This window comes from Vicugna pacos, chromosome 13 (assembly GCF_048564905.1).
Source record: "Vicugna pacos chromosome 13, VicPac4, whole genome shotgun sequence".
Lineage (NCBI taxonomy): Eukaryota > Metazoa > Chordata > Mammalia > Artiodactyla > Camelidae > Vicugna > Vicugna pacos.
The window spans coordinates 28,421,594-28,435,303 of record NC_132999.1 but is presented as its reverse complement, the minus strand read 5'-3'; the positions used below and the strand labels follow the sequence as shown (position 1 = coordinate 28,435,303).

The 13,710-nt window shown below is 44.0% G+C and overlaps 1 protein-coding gene across 4 annotated transcripts in view; it reads right to left on the bottom strand.

The window, feature by feature from the left end:
• Positions 1–1,950: 1,950 nt before the first annotated feature.
• YIPF1 (Yip1 domain family member 1) overlaps positions 1,951–13,710 on the bottom strand; it is a 28,857-nt gene continuing 17,097 nt past the window's right edge. For 2 of the 4 annotated variants that reach the window (XM_072974411.1, XM_072974412.1), the window contains one exon: positions 1,951–12,594. In XM_072974411.1, coding sequence (XP_072830512.1) covers positions 12,505–12,594 — 90 coding nt within the window. In that variant the 3' untranslated portion in view covers positions 1,951–12,504. The remainder of the gene's footprint in view (positions 12,595–13,710) is intronic. The other 2 variants (XM_006200511.4, XM_031684284.2) reach the window with 2 other exon arrangements.

The following is a 13,710-nucleotide window of genomic DNA, read 5'->3' as shown; positions in this document are numbered from 1 at the left end:
CAAATTCAGATAACTATATGTGCCTGGGGGGAAAAAAATCACTGTTTCCCTCTACTTGAACACTTACAACACTTCTGTGACCAGATGTGTGGATTTTCCACACTAAACAATTTTGACACTGTCTAAAATTAGTGCAGAACCTGTTGGTCAACAAGATTGTCCCCTACTTCAAATGCCAATTGCAAGCAGTGGGTCCCCAGGTTACCCATGACTTCTGTCTAACTTGGCTGCAAATTGGAGGGTCCCACAACCCCTTCTTTGGGTTTGACAATCTGTTCACAGAATCCAGGAAAACAGTTAATTTACCATTGCTGATTAATTACAAAGGACATTTTAAAAGACACAAATGAAAAGACAGAGGAAGAGATACATACGGTGAGGTCTGGAAGGGTCCCATGTGGAGGAGCTGGTGCCCATCTGGAGTTGGGGGTGTGCCACCTTCCCAGCACATGGATGTATTCACCAAACCAGAAGGTCTCTGAACCCCGTTCCTTTGGGGTTTTATGGGGGTTTCATCACATAGGTATGATTGATTAGTAACCCTATTTCCAGCCCCTCACTTCTCTCCAGAGAATGGGAGGTGGGGATGAAATTTTCAAGCTTCTAATCATGGCTTGATGTTTCTGGTGACCAGCTCCGTCCTGGAGTTCCCAAGAGTCTCCTAACTAGAACCAAAAATGCTCTAGTTCCCAGGAAATTCCAGGGAATTTAGGAACTCTGTCAGATACTCCTGTCACTCAGGAGATGACAAGGGTCTTAGGGGCTCTGTGTCAGGAACTGGGGCAGAAACCGGTTTATACATATTTCTTATTATTTCACAATATGCTTCTGTTCTTCAGTAGGAGAAAAATCCCATCACTTTTGGTAAGAGATAGGAAGGGGAGGTTGCAGATGGCTTGCACAGGGGAATTCACAGGATCCACATGTATAAGAATCCCTGTCTTGGGCAGCAGGAGTTAAGTATTAAAGAAAGAGTGAGCTGGGGCACCAGTTCAGACTGGAAAGTATGAATACCAAGTTCTTTGAAGAGCCCTTGAAGACAAAAGAAATATTTAGCTGGAGAAGACTCAGGGGATAACGAACAGCTGTTTTCAAAGACCTGAAGTTAACAAAAGAAAAGAAGTTCAGACCTGGTCTGAGGGCCCAGGGTTAGCGCTTGGACCACCCAGTGAAAGCTGTAGAGACACTTCTAAGAGCAAGAGCAGTTCAGGGGGAAACGGCTGCCTTGGAGAGGCTGAGGCTGGTCATCCCTCAGCAGTGATCACTGGACTATAGAATCCACAGGAACTGGGATTTTTTTCTGTTTTGTTTGCTGCCCGAGTACCTAGAATGGTGATCAGCAGCACATTGTAGGTGCATAATATGTATTTGTTGAATAAGTTAACAGGAGTGATATTCAGCATTTGATGGGAGGTTTGCCAAGGTGACGTTAAGCTCACTGTAGCCTGGATTTGTGTGCATCTTCCTTTATCTGTGTGGTCAGCCTTTTAAGTCCAAATATGTCTTCGTAGTTGTGTCAGAAATACACAGGGAACTCCTGTCCTGAAGAGGACAACAGAAATAGTGGGGAATCAGCAATCCTGACCTGGCAGAAGCTCAGCCTCCAAGACAGTGTGCATTTTGAATAAAAAGTGTAGCAGAGTATCTCTGAGGTATCACTTGTTTCTCCCTTTTAAGCACTCTACCCAAGAAGCCCCGCCACCTTGAAGAGGTACTCAGGGGGCCCTAAAAGAATTTTCTAAAATCTGTATGTCAAAATAGGTTATAAGTAAGCAAGTTCTTTAAACCTACTGTTCCGTACTTAGAGGGGAAAAAATTCTGATGTCCATTTTAACCCCCACACCCCAAGTCCTAGCACATTAAATCAGACTCCCAGCAGCCTCCAGCAGGCTGAAGATAAAACATCAAGGAAGAATCTGAAATCAAAGTCACAAAGGACAAACACAGACATAATGTGAGGTATTTATTTTGCAACCCTTAGGTTCAGTTGGCCAGTATCGGATCACCAAAGACACATTTTCAGGCTCCCAATGAATCCCAACCAAAGTTCACATTGTTTGGCCACTTGAGGATGCAAAAGGGAGCAGAGGATCACCTAGGTAATCCATCCACACTCCAGAGAAAAGACATCCGAGTAAGGATAGATCCATCTCAGGGATGAAGGGCGAACCGGGAGCGAAGCACACCACGTGACTGTGAGAGGCGAGTGCAGGGCACTGGAGCAGCCGACACCTGCCCCATACTTCACTCCAGATCAGCGCACAGTCACAATGACAATGCACAGGTGAGAAAAAACAGCTGAAGGACACATGTACTCAACGATATTTAACTTCTGTTTGTTTAACAGGTGACTAGGCTTCAGTGTGGGCACCGTCCCGATGTTGCGGGCTGGGACCATTCATTCCATCGTTCTCCTGCTGGCTTTGGTCACTCTGCTTCCCTGTCGTGGAAGCCCATGTCCAAAAGAACCACACCAAAACCCCTCAAATAGAACTGAAAAGCAAAAAGAATAACTTTCAAGGTAAAGATTCCCCCATACAGAAAGGATTCATAGCTGTAAGTTCAACACCAGAGAAGTCTGCTGCCACCAGCTCCCCAAACCTAGAGCCTTGAGCCCTGATTTAGATGCCCTTGGAAGACTCACTGTTGGAGGGGAGATGACATTTTTTAAAGTTTTCCTCTATTTCTTTGGAAACCCAGTGACTTTCTCTGACACAGATCCCAAAGCTACCTTCCCCCATCCTCCTTTCTCTCTTCTTTGTGACTGCCCTGTGTTTGGTGCTAGAGGAGGAAAGATAAAAGTAAATATGGAGGGATATAAAACAATTGGGAACAGGAGAGCTGTTTGTGGTTGTTGAAACATAAGGTTATACAGGGGACACTGGCAGGATATGAGGTAGGGCAGATAGATTAGGGGTAGATCTTGGAAATCCAGGGAGTTTGGATTTACTTTTTTAGACAGTAGGAGGCAAAAAACAAAAAACAACCTTTTTACATAGAAGAGTGACACAGTCAAAGGCGCAGCTAGATTTATACACTTTCACGGACCCCCTATAGCTACATATAGGATGGCTTGGAAGGAGGAAAAGAAAAGAGACAGAGAAACCCATCAAGTTATTCCCACAGTCCAAATGTGAGATGATTGGGTCCTGAATGCTGGGTATGGTACTAATAGGACAGATTTAAGAAGTATTTCAGAGGTAGAGTAGACAAGTCTTCTGACAGGTAAAACGAGGAAGATAAGAGGGAGGAATCTGCACTGATGGAAGTTCCCAGCTTGGGTAACTAGGTGGATTTCTTAATTTAGCTAACAAATAGTGACGGAGGACTCATGTGCCAGGGACTGGGTACAGTGATGAATGAGGCAGATATGGTCCCAACTCTCAAGAAACTTACAGTCTAGCAGGGGAAAGTACAGGGGAAACAAATACATAAAACATTCTTTATGTAATTATAGCTGTGAGATACCATGAGAGGGTATGATAAAGAATCTAACTTAGTCTGAAGTCAGGGTGGTGTGGATGGTAGTGCCATTCACAGACAGGAAAATATAAGGAGGCTCTGGCTGTTGGGGGGATGAGTTTAGTTTTGAACATAATGAGTTTGAGGCATCTGTCTGTAAACCTAGTTGAGGATTTGTAAGAGATGAGACCTTGGAAAGACTAGAGATATGGTCAAGTCCAGGGGAGATTAAAGAAGGGGTTCCTAATGCATGGCCTTCCCCCTAAGAGAACGAGCCAGGCCTCCGTGGCGACCTCATCAGGGGAAGTGTCACAACATGACGTCAGCATCTGAGCACCCCAGGAAGGTGAGCCTGAGGCCGGGGATATGTGTCTTCATCTACTGGCTCCAGAAAAGGGAAAAAATGCCAACAAAATATCTGTGAAAAGTGGTTGGAGGGTGGATGCGGTAATCTGCTGGAGTGGAGGAACCTAAAGTCCTGACTGGCTGCCTGGTAAACATCGCTCCAGTTTCTAAACTGCTAAATAAAGTTAGGGACAAACCAGTGCACAGGGCAGGCACTAAAGGTTTTATTTTCATAAATATGTATTCTGTTTCTCTCTCGTCTTTCTAGCTGTCTGTTCCAAATTAATGTCAAGACTGGAGGAGGACATGAAGGCAGAAAAATTCCCTTTCCTGCTGCCAACTTTTCATAGGTGGCCTGCAGGGCAGAGGCTGGGAATTCCTGGGGCTTAGGCTGAGGGTAGCAAGGAAGATGATGCCATCCTTTGTGCCAGATTTGGTCCATGATCTCACCATCAGCCAGGACTCCCTCGCCTCTTCCAGGCCTGAGACCTGACTCCTGGCCACTGCTAGCTCCCCACCTTGGTGGCCCCCTGTGGCACAGGCATGCTCCGCTTCCTTCCTGGCCCCCTCCCTGCATCCAAGCCTGGACAATGTCACCACTGCCTGACCTGGAGTGTTTCAACTAGAAGTTCCCAAAGTAACGATTCTCTCTTTAATTTAGTAAGGCCTGCTAGTCTGTGTGATGCAGGAGATATAAAATTGGGGTGCAAAATCAGGGAAAGTAAGGACCTATCTCCATTGTTCACCAGTAGCCCAGCATCTAGCACAGACTGGGTCTTCAATGAATAAACAAGAATTTCCAAGTAAGTTGGCAAAATATCCCAGGAAAGTTTTGAGTGCCACGTAGTATGTATATAATCCTCACTTGTTGAAATCAAGCTTTCTCCAAATGCCTGCTGAGTGTGGGACCTATATTGGTAAATAAATACCAAAGAACTCTCAGTCTATCAGGTTACAGTTAATAAGAAAATTGCCATAAGAGAGAAACATACAAACAGCTGTAGCAGAGCCCAGAGAAGTAAGTAAGGAATATTACCTGGAGAAGTAAAGCCAAACTTCACCAAGAAGAAAGTATCTCAAGTGGGTCCTGAAGAATAAACAGGAAGTTCCCAAGCAGACAAGGGAAAGAAAAGGGCATTCTAAACTTAAAAAAAAAAAAACCTTCAAAGATTTTAAAGTAACATTTCCAGGCATTAGTGGTAGTGTTGGTACTGTTATTGCTAGATCGCTGGGAGTGCACAGTGGGATAAAACAGATCAGTATGTGATAGCCCAATTCTCTCACTGATGATGTCACTGAGAAGTGAGATGCTCAGTAGAGGAGAAAGGAGATACAAAAATAAGATAAAAGCAGTTTAGTAAAAACCCTGTAGTACAAAATAGGAATTGAAAGTATCAGTATGAACTGAAAATATACTGTTCTTTAAAAAAAAGCAAGCAAACAACAATCATATTTCCTATCTCTGAGAACTGAAATTCAGGCCTGAAAATGTTGACCAATTGTAGTGATTACCACTAGCATCCAGACTGTGACTCGGAAATACTATTTCCCCACTGAATGGAACCAAGACTCTTTAGAGAAATGGCTCAGTCTGGGTCTGGGACAGGGAAAGTTCAAAATGAGCCCAGAACATTTGGCCATAACAGATAGCAAGGCAGTTATCAGAAACTCCTATGACTGTGCCAACAGGACTAAGGGGCCAACATGAAGAGGTTCCCCATGGCTAAATATAGGACAATTTGAGCATCAGTAAGCATAATATTTGCAATGAGCTGAAGCTAACTGGTCATCACTGCAAAGTGCTAGTAAGCCAACTACAATTTTGGAAGCAGGTAAATAAAGAGGAAAAAAAATCATTTACTTGCTTTTCTTATATAAACTATACCACCGGACACCCAGGTAGAGGAAGGGAAATTCCTAACAAAGAAATATTCTAGTTCATAGAAGGGAAGATAGAAGTGAAATATCACCATTTTGAAACCCCTAATGAATTGATGGGTCTAGATGTGGCTTATTAATGGCTGCTAATATAAAAAAGGCAGAGAGATAATACGACAATATTAGTTTATGGATAGAAGAACTTAACAGCACATATCAAGTAGTCTTGCCAAAAGAAAAAAGTCAAATCTGAATCTGATTAAACCTTTTAGATACAACCACCAACTCACAGAAAACAGAGGACAGAGCTACCTGTTAAATGATACCATGGAGGTACAGTCAGCAAAATCCAGACAGTGAAAAACTATAGGTTAAATAATTTTTCAACAAGTAAATGGCAAAGGGAAAGAGAAAGAGAAAGATGGAGTAGGACCCTCTAACTTAAAAAGCATTTAAGACAATCTAAATGTCCTTTGACAGATGACTGGATAAGGAAGTTGTGGTATATTTATACAATGGAATACTACTCAGCCATAAAAAAAGAATAAAATAATGTCATTTGCAGCAATATGGGTAGACCTGAAGATTGTCATTCTAAGTGAAGTAAGCCAGAAAGAGAAAGAAAAATACGATATGCTATCACTCATATGTGGAATCTAAAAAAAAAAGACAAATTGACTTATTTACAAAATATAAACAGATTCACAGACATAGAAAACAAACTAGTGGGGGAAGGCAGTAGGAAGGGATAAACTGGAGATCGAGATTTGCAGATACTAACTAATATATATAAAATAGATAAACAAGTTTATACTGTATAGCACAGGGAACCATATTCAATATCTTATAGTAACTTATGGTGAAAAAGAATATGAAAATGAATATATATATATGTTCATGTATGACTGAAGCATTATGCTGTACACCAGAAATTGACACAATATTGTAAACTAACTATACTTCAATAAAAATATACATACAAAAAAAAGAGATACATCACTGAATTGCAATATGAAATTCAAACACTGAAACATATTTGATATTAAAGAGTTACTATTTTTTAGATGTGCTTATGGTATTTTGGTTTGGTTTTGAACAGAGTATCTCTCATAGACACAGAATTTAAGTATTTATGGATGAAATAATAGGATGCTCTAGATTTGCTTAGAGAATATAGGCGAAAGAGATGGGGTGTAGGTGAGTATGTGGATGCAACAAGACTGGCCATGAGTTGATGACTGCTGAAAGTGAGTGAGGGGAGGGGCACACGGGGCTTCATTACACCATTCACTCTACTTTTGCCTAGGTTTAAAATTTTCCACTAAATAAGTCAAATAAGAGAATGAAAAGTTATTTGGTTGACCCACTTGCCCTCCCAGGTTCACCTAATTTTCCTGAAAGAAAAGGAACAAAGAAGAAAAACTGAGAAGGAAATAGCCTAGGAACTGAAGATGGATCCTCTGGGCAGGGAGATTTCAGACATGTTATGGAAAAGAATGAGGGGCTGTAGAGAAAAGTGTTCACTGCGGTGTAGAGTCATGCAGTTGGATGCTGTGTTAAAGGGGATTATAGCACTGAGCCAAAGCTGATTTCAGAACAAAAGAACTGATGTGTATAAACCTAGTAAAAACATTTGCAGCTTTGGTTTATAAAACGAACTCTTGACATAAGTGAGTGAAAGGATAATTGCATATAAACCCTGTCTATCAAGTCAGGAGGGTTTTAATTACACAGGAGTCCCCGGAAGCCCTTGGCTCATCTCTTATTAAAGCCCTTAGCATGCTGCAGTATAATTATCTGTTGGCTGCCCTCCTCCTTCTTGGGACAGGGCCACTTGTCATGGCCCTGGGAAGACAGCCCCAACCTGGATGTGGCCCTTTAGATATTCCATCCCTCAAGCCAAAGTTAGACTCCCTAGATTCCCCAGGGTCTTGGCTCAGAGAAGAAATGGCACTGGCCCTCCAGCTGTAAGTTAATACAAAACAGGAAAGAAAGAAGGAAGGAAGTAAAGAAGAAAGCAGATGTTCTTTATAATATCTCATTGGTTATGTAGGGATAGCTTCCCTGATTAGAAGTAATTGGAGGCTCCCCAATGATCCTGAGGTCCCAGGGAGAGAAGCGGTAATGCTCCCCCAGTAATCCCTTCCAGGCAGAGTCCTCCAATGCGCAGATTTACAAGAGGAAGGTTATCTTTGAGATTAGAAGCCATTCTTTTTCAGTGAAAGCTGGGAGTCCAGAGATTACAGTGGGAGGCACAGCCAGCTCATAAATCTGCAGTGCTCGGGGCTCTGGACAGCCCCTCTCATTGGCAAAGCAATTGATGCTTCTGCCAGGGAGGCTCCAAAGAAACTGTTTATCACTATCTCATTTAGAGACTTGACACCCAAATGGAGACACTCACATCCAGGGTTATAGATCTGAGCAAAGCTCAGAGGTATCAAATCTGTGTAAATCAGGATGGAAGGTCTGCAAGGGCCCTGAGGGCCAGGCTCTTCCCAGATGTCAGCTTCTGACTCTCCTAAGGTTTACAACACCTGGGACACTTGGTCTGAAGCCTTCATAACCAAAATGTATGAAAGGAACTAAAGTCTCAGCTCCAGAACAGGCTGAGAGAGCCCCTCTCCAGGTCGATGTCAGGTGTTCCGAGGCAATGCAGAGAGCCAGGCGACCATGGCCACTGGGTCCTCCACCTCTGTCCGTCCACAGCTGAGCTCAGATTTTCTGGTTCTGGGTGATGTGAGCCTACAGTGCATCACCATGTCCCAGTGAAGAGCCTCAGTCTTCACCTTCCCAAAAGCCACAGGGAGTTGACTAATCTTTTCGGGAAAATGGGCAACAGTTTGCTTCTGCTCAACCTTCAAGACCCGGATCAAGCAAGACCCCCTGTGAAGCCTTCGCCCAGGCCAAATGAGTCAGTGTGTCTATGCTTCTACAGCGTCCATCAACTCAGAACTTGGCTGTGGCACTTCTCACACAGCCTGGCCCACAGCCTGGCCCTTATCTGGTGAGTTGTTTCACACAGGGACCAAGGCACCTTGAGGTAGACTGTATCTGATTTTCTAGGTCCCCAGTGCCTGGCCCAAGAGACCATAAAGTGGCCTCAAATAAACACTAAGAGAGAGTAAATGATGATCCAGGACTCAGCGTGAGCCAAGGCACCTCTGGTAAAAGCCCACATCCTAACTCTTGCCTTAATCTTTCAAAGTCATCTCCACTCACTCAACATTAATGAAGCACACGCTCTGTCTGTGCTAGGCGGGCAATGGGCCCAGTGCCAGGGAGTTCAAGTGAAATAAGAGTCCCTTCCCCACGGACCTCAGTCCAAGAACCATCCTGCCTTAGGCCTTCTCTGCTAACGGTCAATAGAGGTCATTTGCCGGACAAGCTGGACAAATGTGCAGATAATTAAACTGTGATGCAGATAAGCTACCACATGCTCATTCTAAAGCACTGGGCTCCAAAAACTATCCACTGAGGTAGTGAAAAGAAAATATTTGACCTTCTATTAATATTTATTTTTCATCAAAAAATAAGAAGTTCAGCTTTAATAGTTCCTGTATAGACTGACAACAGTCTGTGTAAATACTTCAAATATACACATATCACTACAGGTGTGTGCTTGTGGCAGACAGACTCTAAAATGGCCTCCATACCCCATATGTGTATAGCAAACCATCACGAGCTACACTTTAAATGTCTTAAAATTTTACTTAATTACATCTCAGTAAAGCTGAAAAATAAAATAAAAATAAAAACAGCCTTCAAAGATCCCTGCCTCCAGATATCCAAGCCCTGGTGTGTCCCCTCTCCCCAACTGTGGGCAAGACTTGTGACTTGATTCTAATCAAAAGAATATGGCAAAGGTAATGGATGTCATTTCCATGACTTCATTACTTTGACAGTAACTTCCATCTTCCTAACAGACACTCTGTTGATTATCTCCATTTGTGGCTTTGATGAAGTAAGTCATCATAGGAGGGGACTACGTGGCAAGGACCTGAGGGCAGCCTCTAGGTGACAATTAGAAAGGAGGTCGTCAGTCTAACAGGCCACAAAGAACTGAATCCTGCCAACAACCGTGTGAGCTTGGAAGAAGATCCTCCCCAGCCCAGCTTTCAGATGACACCCCAGCCCAGGCAACACTTGGAGTGTAGCCTGTGAGAGAGTCTGAAGGAGAGAACTAAGGTAAGCTTTGCCCAGGTTCCTGATTCACAGAAATGGTGAGATAATAAATGTGTGTTGTGTGAGCTGCTAAATGTGTGGCACTCTTGTTAGGCAGCAATAGATAATGAATACAGTCCTCATATTCTTAACTGACAGGTTGCATAATCAAAGAAGCATGGAGGCCTCTGAACTAGAGCATCTCTAGGCCAGCAAAGGAGGGCCTTCCCACCCCACAAAAAGCTAGAAGCAAGCAAAGGAGCCTGCAAGTTCTCGTGGCAAAAAAACCAACAGTCTAAAAAGTGGGAAAGTGGAAAAACCTCAGGAATTGGTTCCCCAAGACCTGGGTTCGAGTCCCAGTTCTGCCTTTAAGAGGGAGGGGATCTGAGTCAACTCAAACTTACTAAGCCTAGCTCCCTCATTCATACAATTGGAACAAGAAGGATGGTATGAGTGGCCAATGAGAGTAAAGTGGACAGTGTTTTGTGAAATGGACAATGATATACCCATTACTTTGCGGTGGCCCTGGGCAGGGCACTGTCCTCTCTTGCCCTCAGCTTCCTCACTGTAAAAAGAGGAGGGACACACATCCCATCTCCAAGGGCTCTAACCTTCTTTGATTCCAGCATCATGTCCCATGTGAAGAAAGAAAGAGGGGAAGGTGGGCTGTGACATGTATAGTGGCTCCCTAGTCATGCCATTAGCCAGGACTGTCTTACCAACAGGGCCACTAGAGGGGCCTGTTTGACCCATCACATTTTGTCGCCTTGCAGGCCAGCAACCTAAATCCCTCAACTAAGAGGCAAAATCTCCACCTGTCTTAGAAAAAGGAAATAAAGGGTCACAGTAAAGTCAGTGAGAACTGCCAAATTCCAACACAAATTACTGACCCACACTCGGAGGGGCAGCAGCTTGATTCTATTACCGAGCACCTTAACGATGTGCAGGAGCTTTTATAGACATGATCCCTAATCTTCACCACAATCTTATAAACACATGCATACCTTGTTTTATTGTGCTTCACAGATATTGTTGCTTTTTGCAGATTGAAGGTTTGTGACAACCCCTGCACTGAGCAAGTCTATTGGGACCATTTTCCTAAAAGCATTCGCTCACTTCTTGTTTCTGTGTCACATTTTGGTAATTCTCTCAGGATTTCAAACTTTTTCATTACTACTGTATTTGTTATGATGATCTCTGATCTTTGATGTTACATCTACAACTCACTGAAGGCTCAGAAGATGGTCAGTATCTTTTAACAATCAAGTATTTTTTAATTAAGGTATGTGCATTGTTTTTTCAGACATATTGCTGTTGCATACTCAATAGGCTACAGTATAGTGTAAATATAACTTTTATATGCACTGGGAAACCAGAAAATTCACGTGACTTGCTTTATTGCAATATTTGCTTTACTGCAGTAGTCTGGAACTGAACCCACAATATCTCGGAGGTATGCCTGTAGACTGTATCATCCTTACTTCACAGATAAGTTAACTGAGGCCCAGAGAGTAAGCCCCTTGCCCTGGGCACACTGCTAGCACATGGTAGAGCAGGGATTTAATTTTAATTCTATTTGACTCTAAAGTCCCTGGTCTTTGCATCACTCTCCATTGCTCTGGGGGACAGCAGCTTGGGCAGAAAGGTCAGCCCATGATTACAAAATAAAGGTTCTTGGCCCACAAGGAGATCATGTGCAGAGTGTGGCTTCATTCATTTATTCCACAAACATTTACTGAGCACCCACTGTATACCAGGTCATGTAGTGGGCAATGAAGAAATAGAGAAACACTCATTCCTTGTTACCATGGGGCTGAGTCTAGCTGGGGGGACACCCTAGGACAAGCAGGATTAATAGATGAATAAATGACTGAACAAATGGACAGGTAGATGGACACATGGACCGTGAACGACTGGTGTTTCAAGCACCACTAGTAAAGTGATGTGCAATATAGGGTGTGGTGGGATCTCCAGGTACGTGGTGACTACTAGAAGGGAAGGAACAGTTCAGACAATTGGCTCGGCAAGTGCAAAGGCAGGTTGTGTTCCAGTGACAGCAGGCAGTTCAGCACAGCTGCAGGCTCAGTGCACTGAGGTGGTGGTACAGGAAGAGGAAGTGGTCCTCTTCCTTTACTCTGACCCCCCGAGCTAACCACCGATAGTGGAATCATCAAAGAGGCCCTGAGAACAAATCCAGCATGAGAACTGGGAAGCTTCAGAGAAATGCATGAGTAATTCTGGAGAGGTCACGCTCAGGGTCTGAGGCCAGCCTGAGAAGTCATAGAGAAACTGAGAAAAACCACCAGACTGTAGTCACATGGAACAAACCCATAATATGCTGCTGGGAAGGGGGCAGGGAGGAGAGGTGAGGAGACGCTGGGACCAAAAGGCAGGAGCTCCTCTGACCAAAGAATCTAAAGTTCATGTTGCCCAAGTGTATAAAGCCAGATGAAGTGGATTTCCCAACTGAAGCCTTGGCAAGAGGGACACCCAAACACGGACAGTCATGTGCATACACACCACACTGAACTATGCAGGCGGATTCAAGAGTCTGGCCATCTCAGTTCTCGATGCTGACAGCAACAGCACAGATGCACCTGCCTGTTTTTACTGTACCTCACAGTGAGAAGATGAAAATACAATGTCTCACTTTCTTCCTTAGTGGGACTTGGCTGCTGCAACTGTCTGGTTTGGAGCAGCTGTGGTTGCTGGGAGGTGGTCCATCTCTGGTGCATCAAAGAAGTAGGCCTGCAAGAAAAAGGGATCCACAAGAGGGGTTAAAAAATAATGGCCCAGTTAAGTCCTAGACTCCATGCTAACAGTACCTCTGGGCTCTCGTGGCCCCTACGTTCCCCCACCACACTGGTCATCACACTGAACTGTCTCTGTTTCTGTCTGTCTCTCACTCGACTGTGAGTGCCTTTTTAAATTTCGCTACCATTTACCGAGCACTTACACTTAATCTTCATAGCAACCCGGTGAGGATGTTATCATTACCCTCATCTGACAGATGAAGACAGGGAGGCTCAGAGAGGCTGTCATTCAATCAGGTGCACAAGACTAATGAGTGGTACAGCCAGGACTCAACGCTGGGTCTTTCCGACACCAAAGCTCAAGCTGTTAATCGCTACGCTGTACAGTCTCTCCTCCGGAGATCGTGTCCTTCTTGTCCCTGTGTCACCAGCCCCCTACACAGGGCCTGGCACACTGTGTAAACAATCAATACTTAATGAACTGAGCGATGACAGACTGCCGCTAAACCAGCCGGCTTCTATAAAGACCTTTAGAAGAAAGTACTAGGCAGGCCTTACCTCATAATTCCCCAGCTTGGAAATGAAAGGTTTGGTAAGTGCTTCCACTCACCATCTACAATTTAACTGTCAAAAATCAGAAGGAGGTGGACGATGGAAAACATCAGGGAAGATCTTCCCACTTGTCTCGGGGTCTGAGAAGCCTACCTTTAGCCCAGGAAAACACCAGTCTCACTAGCCCTGAACATGGGTTGTTCAAAGGACAGTTGAACCTGTTAACAAATCAGGGCCCACTGCCTGTGCCTGACTCACCCTTGGAGCTGGAGCTTCTGGAAGGTAAAAAAAAACAAAAAGCCACCAAGTTAAGAACCATCTTACCAGCTCTGCTCTCTATCAGCCGGAAGAGGGCACCAACACAACACGCTGGAGTTTCCCTGACATAATTCCTATTTCGCGTTAACTCTTCAATAGTCTGTTTCAAAAAGTTTCTAGCTGCAGACTCTCTCTAGTTTGTCACATCCCCAGAGCAATTCTATTCGTTTTAAAAGCCTTCCTCCCCAAGGCCCACTGTGGCAGCTGTTTTCTGAGGAAGGGAAAGAATGGTCCCTAACTT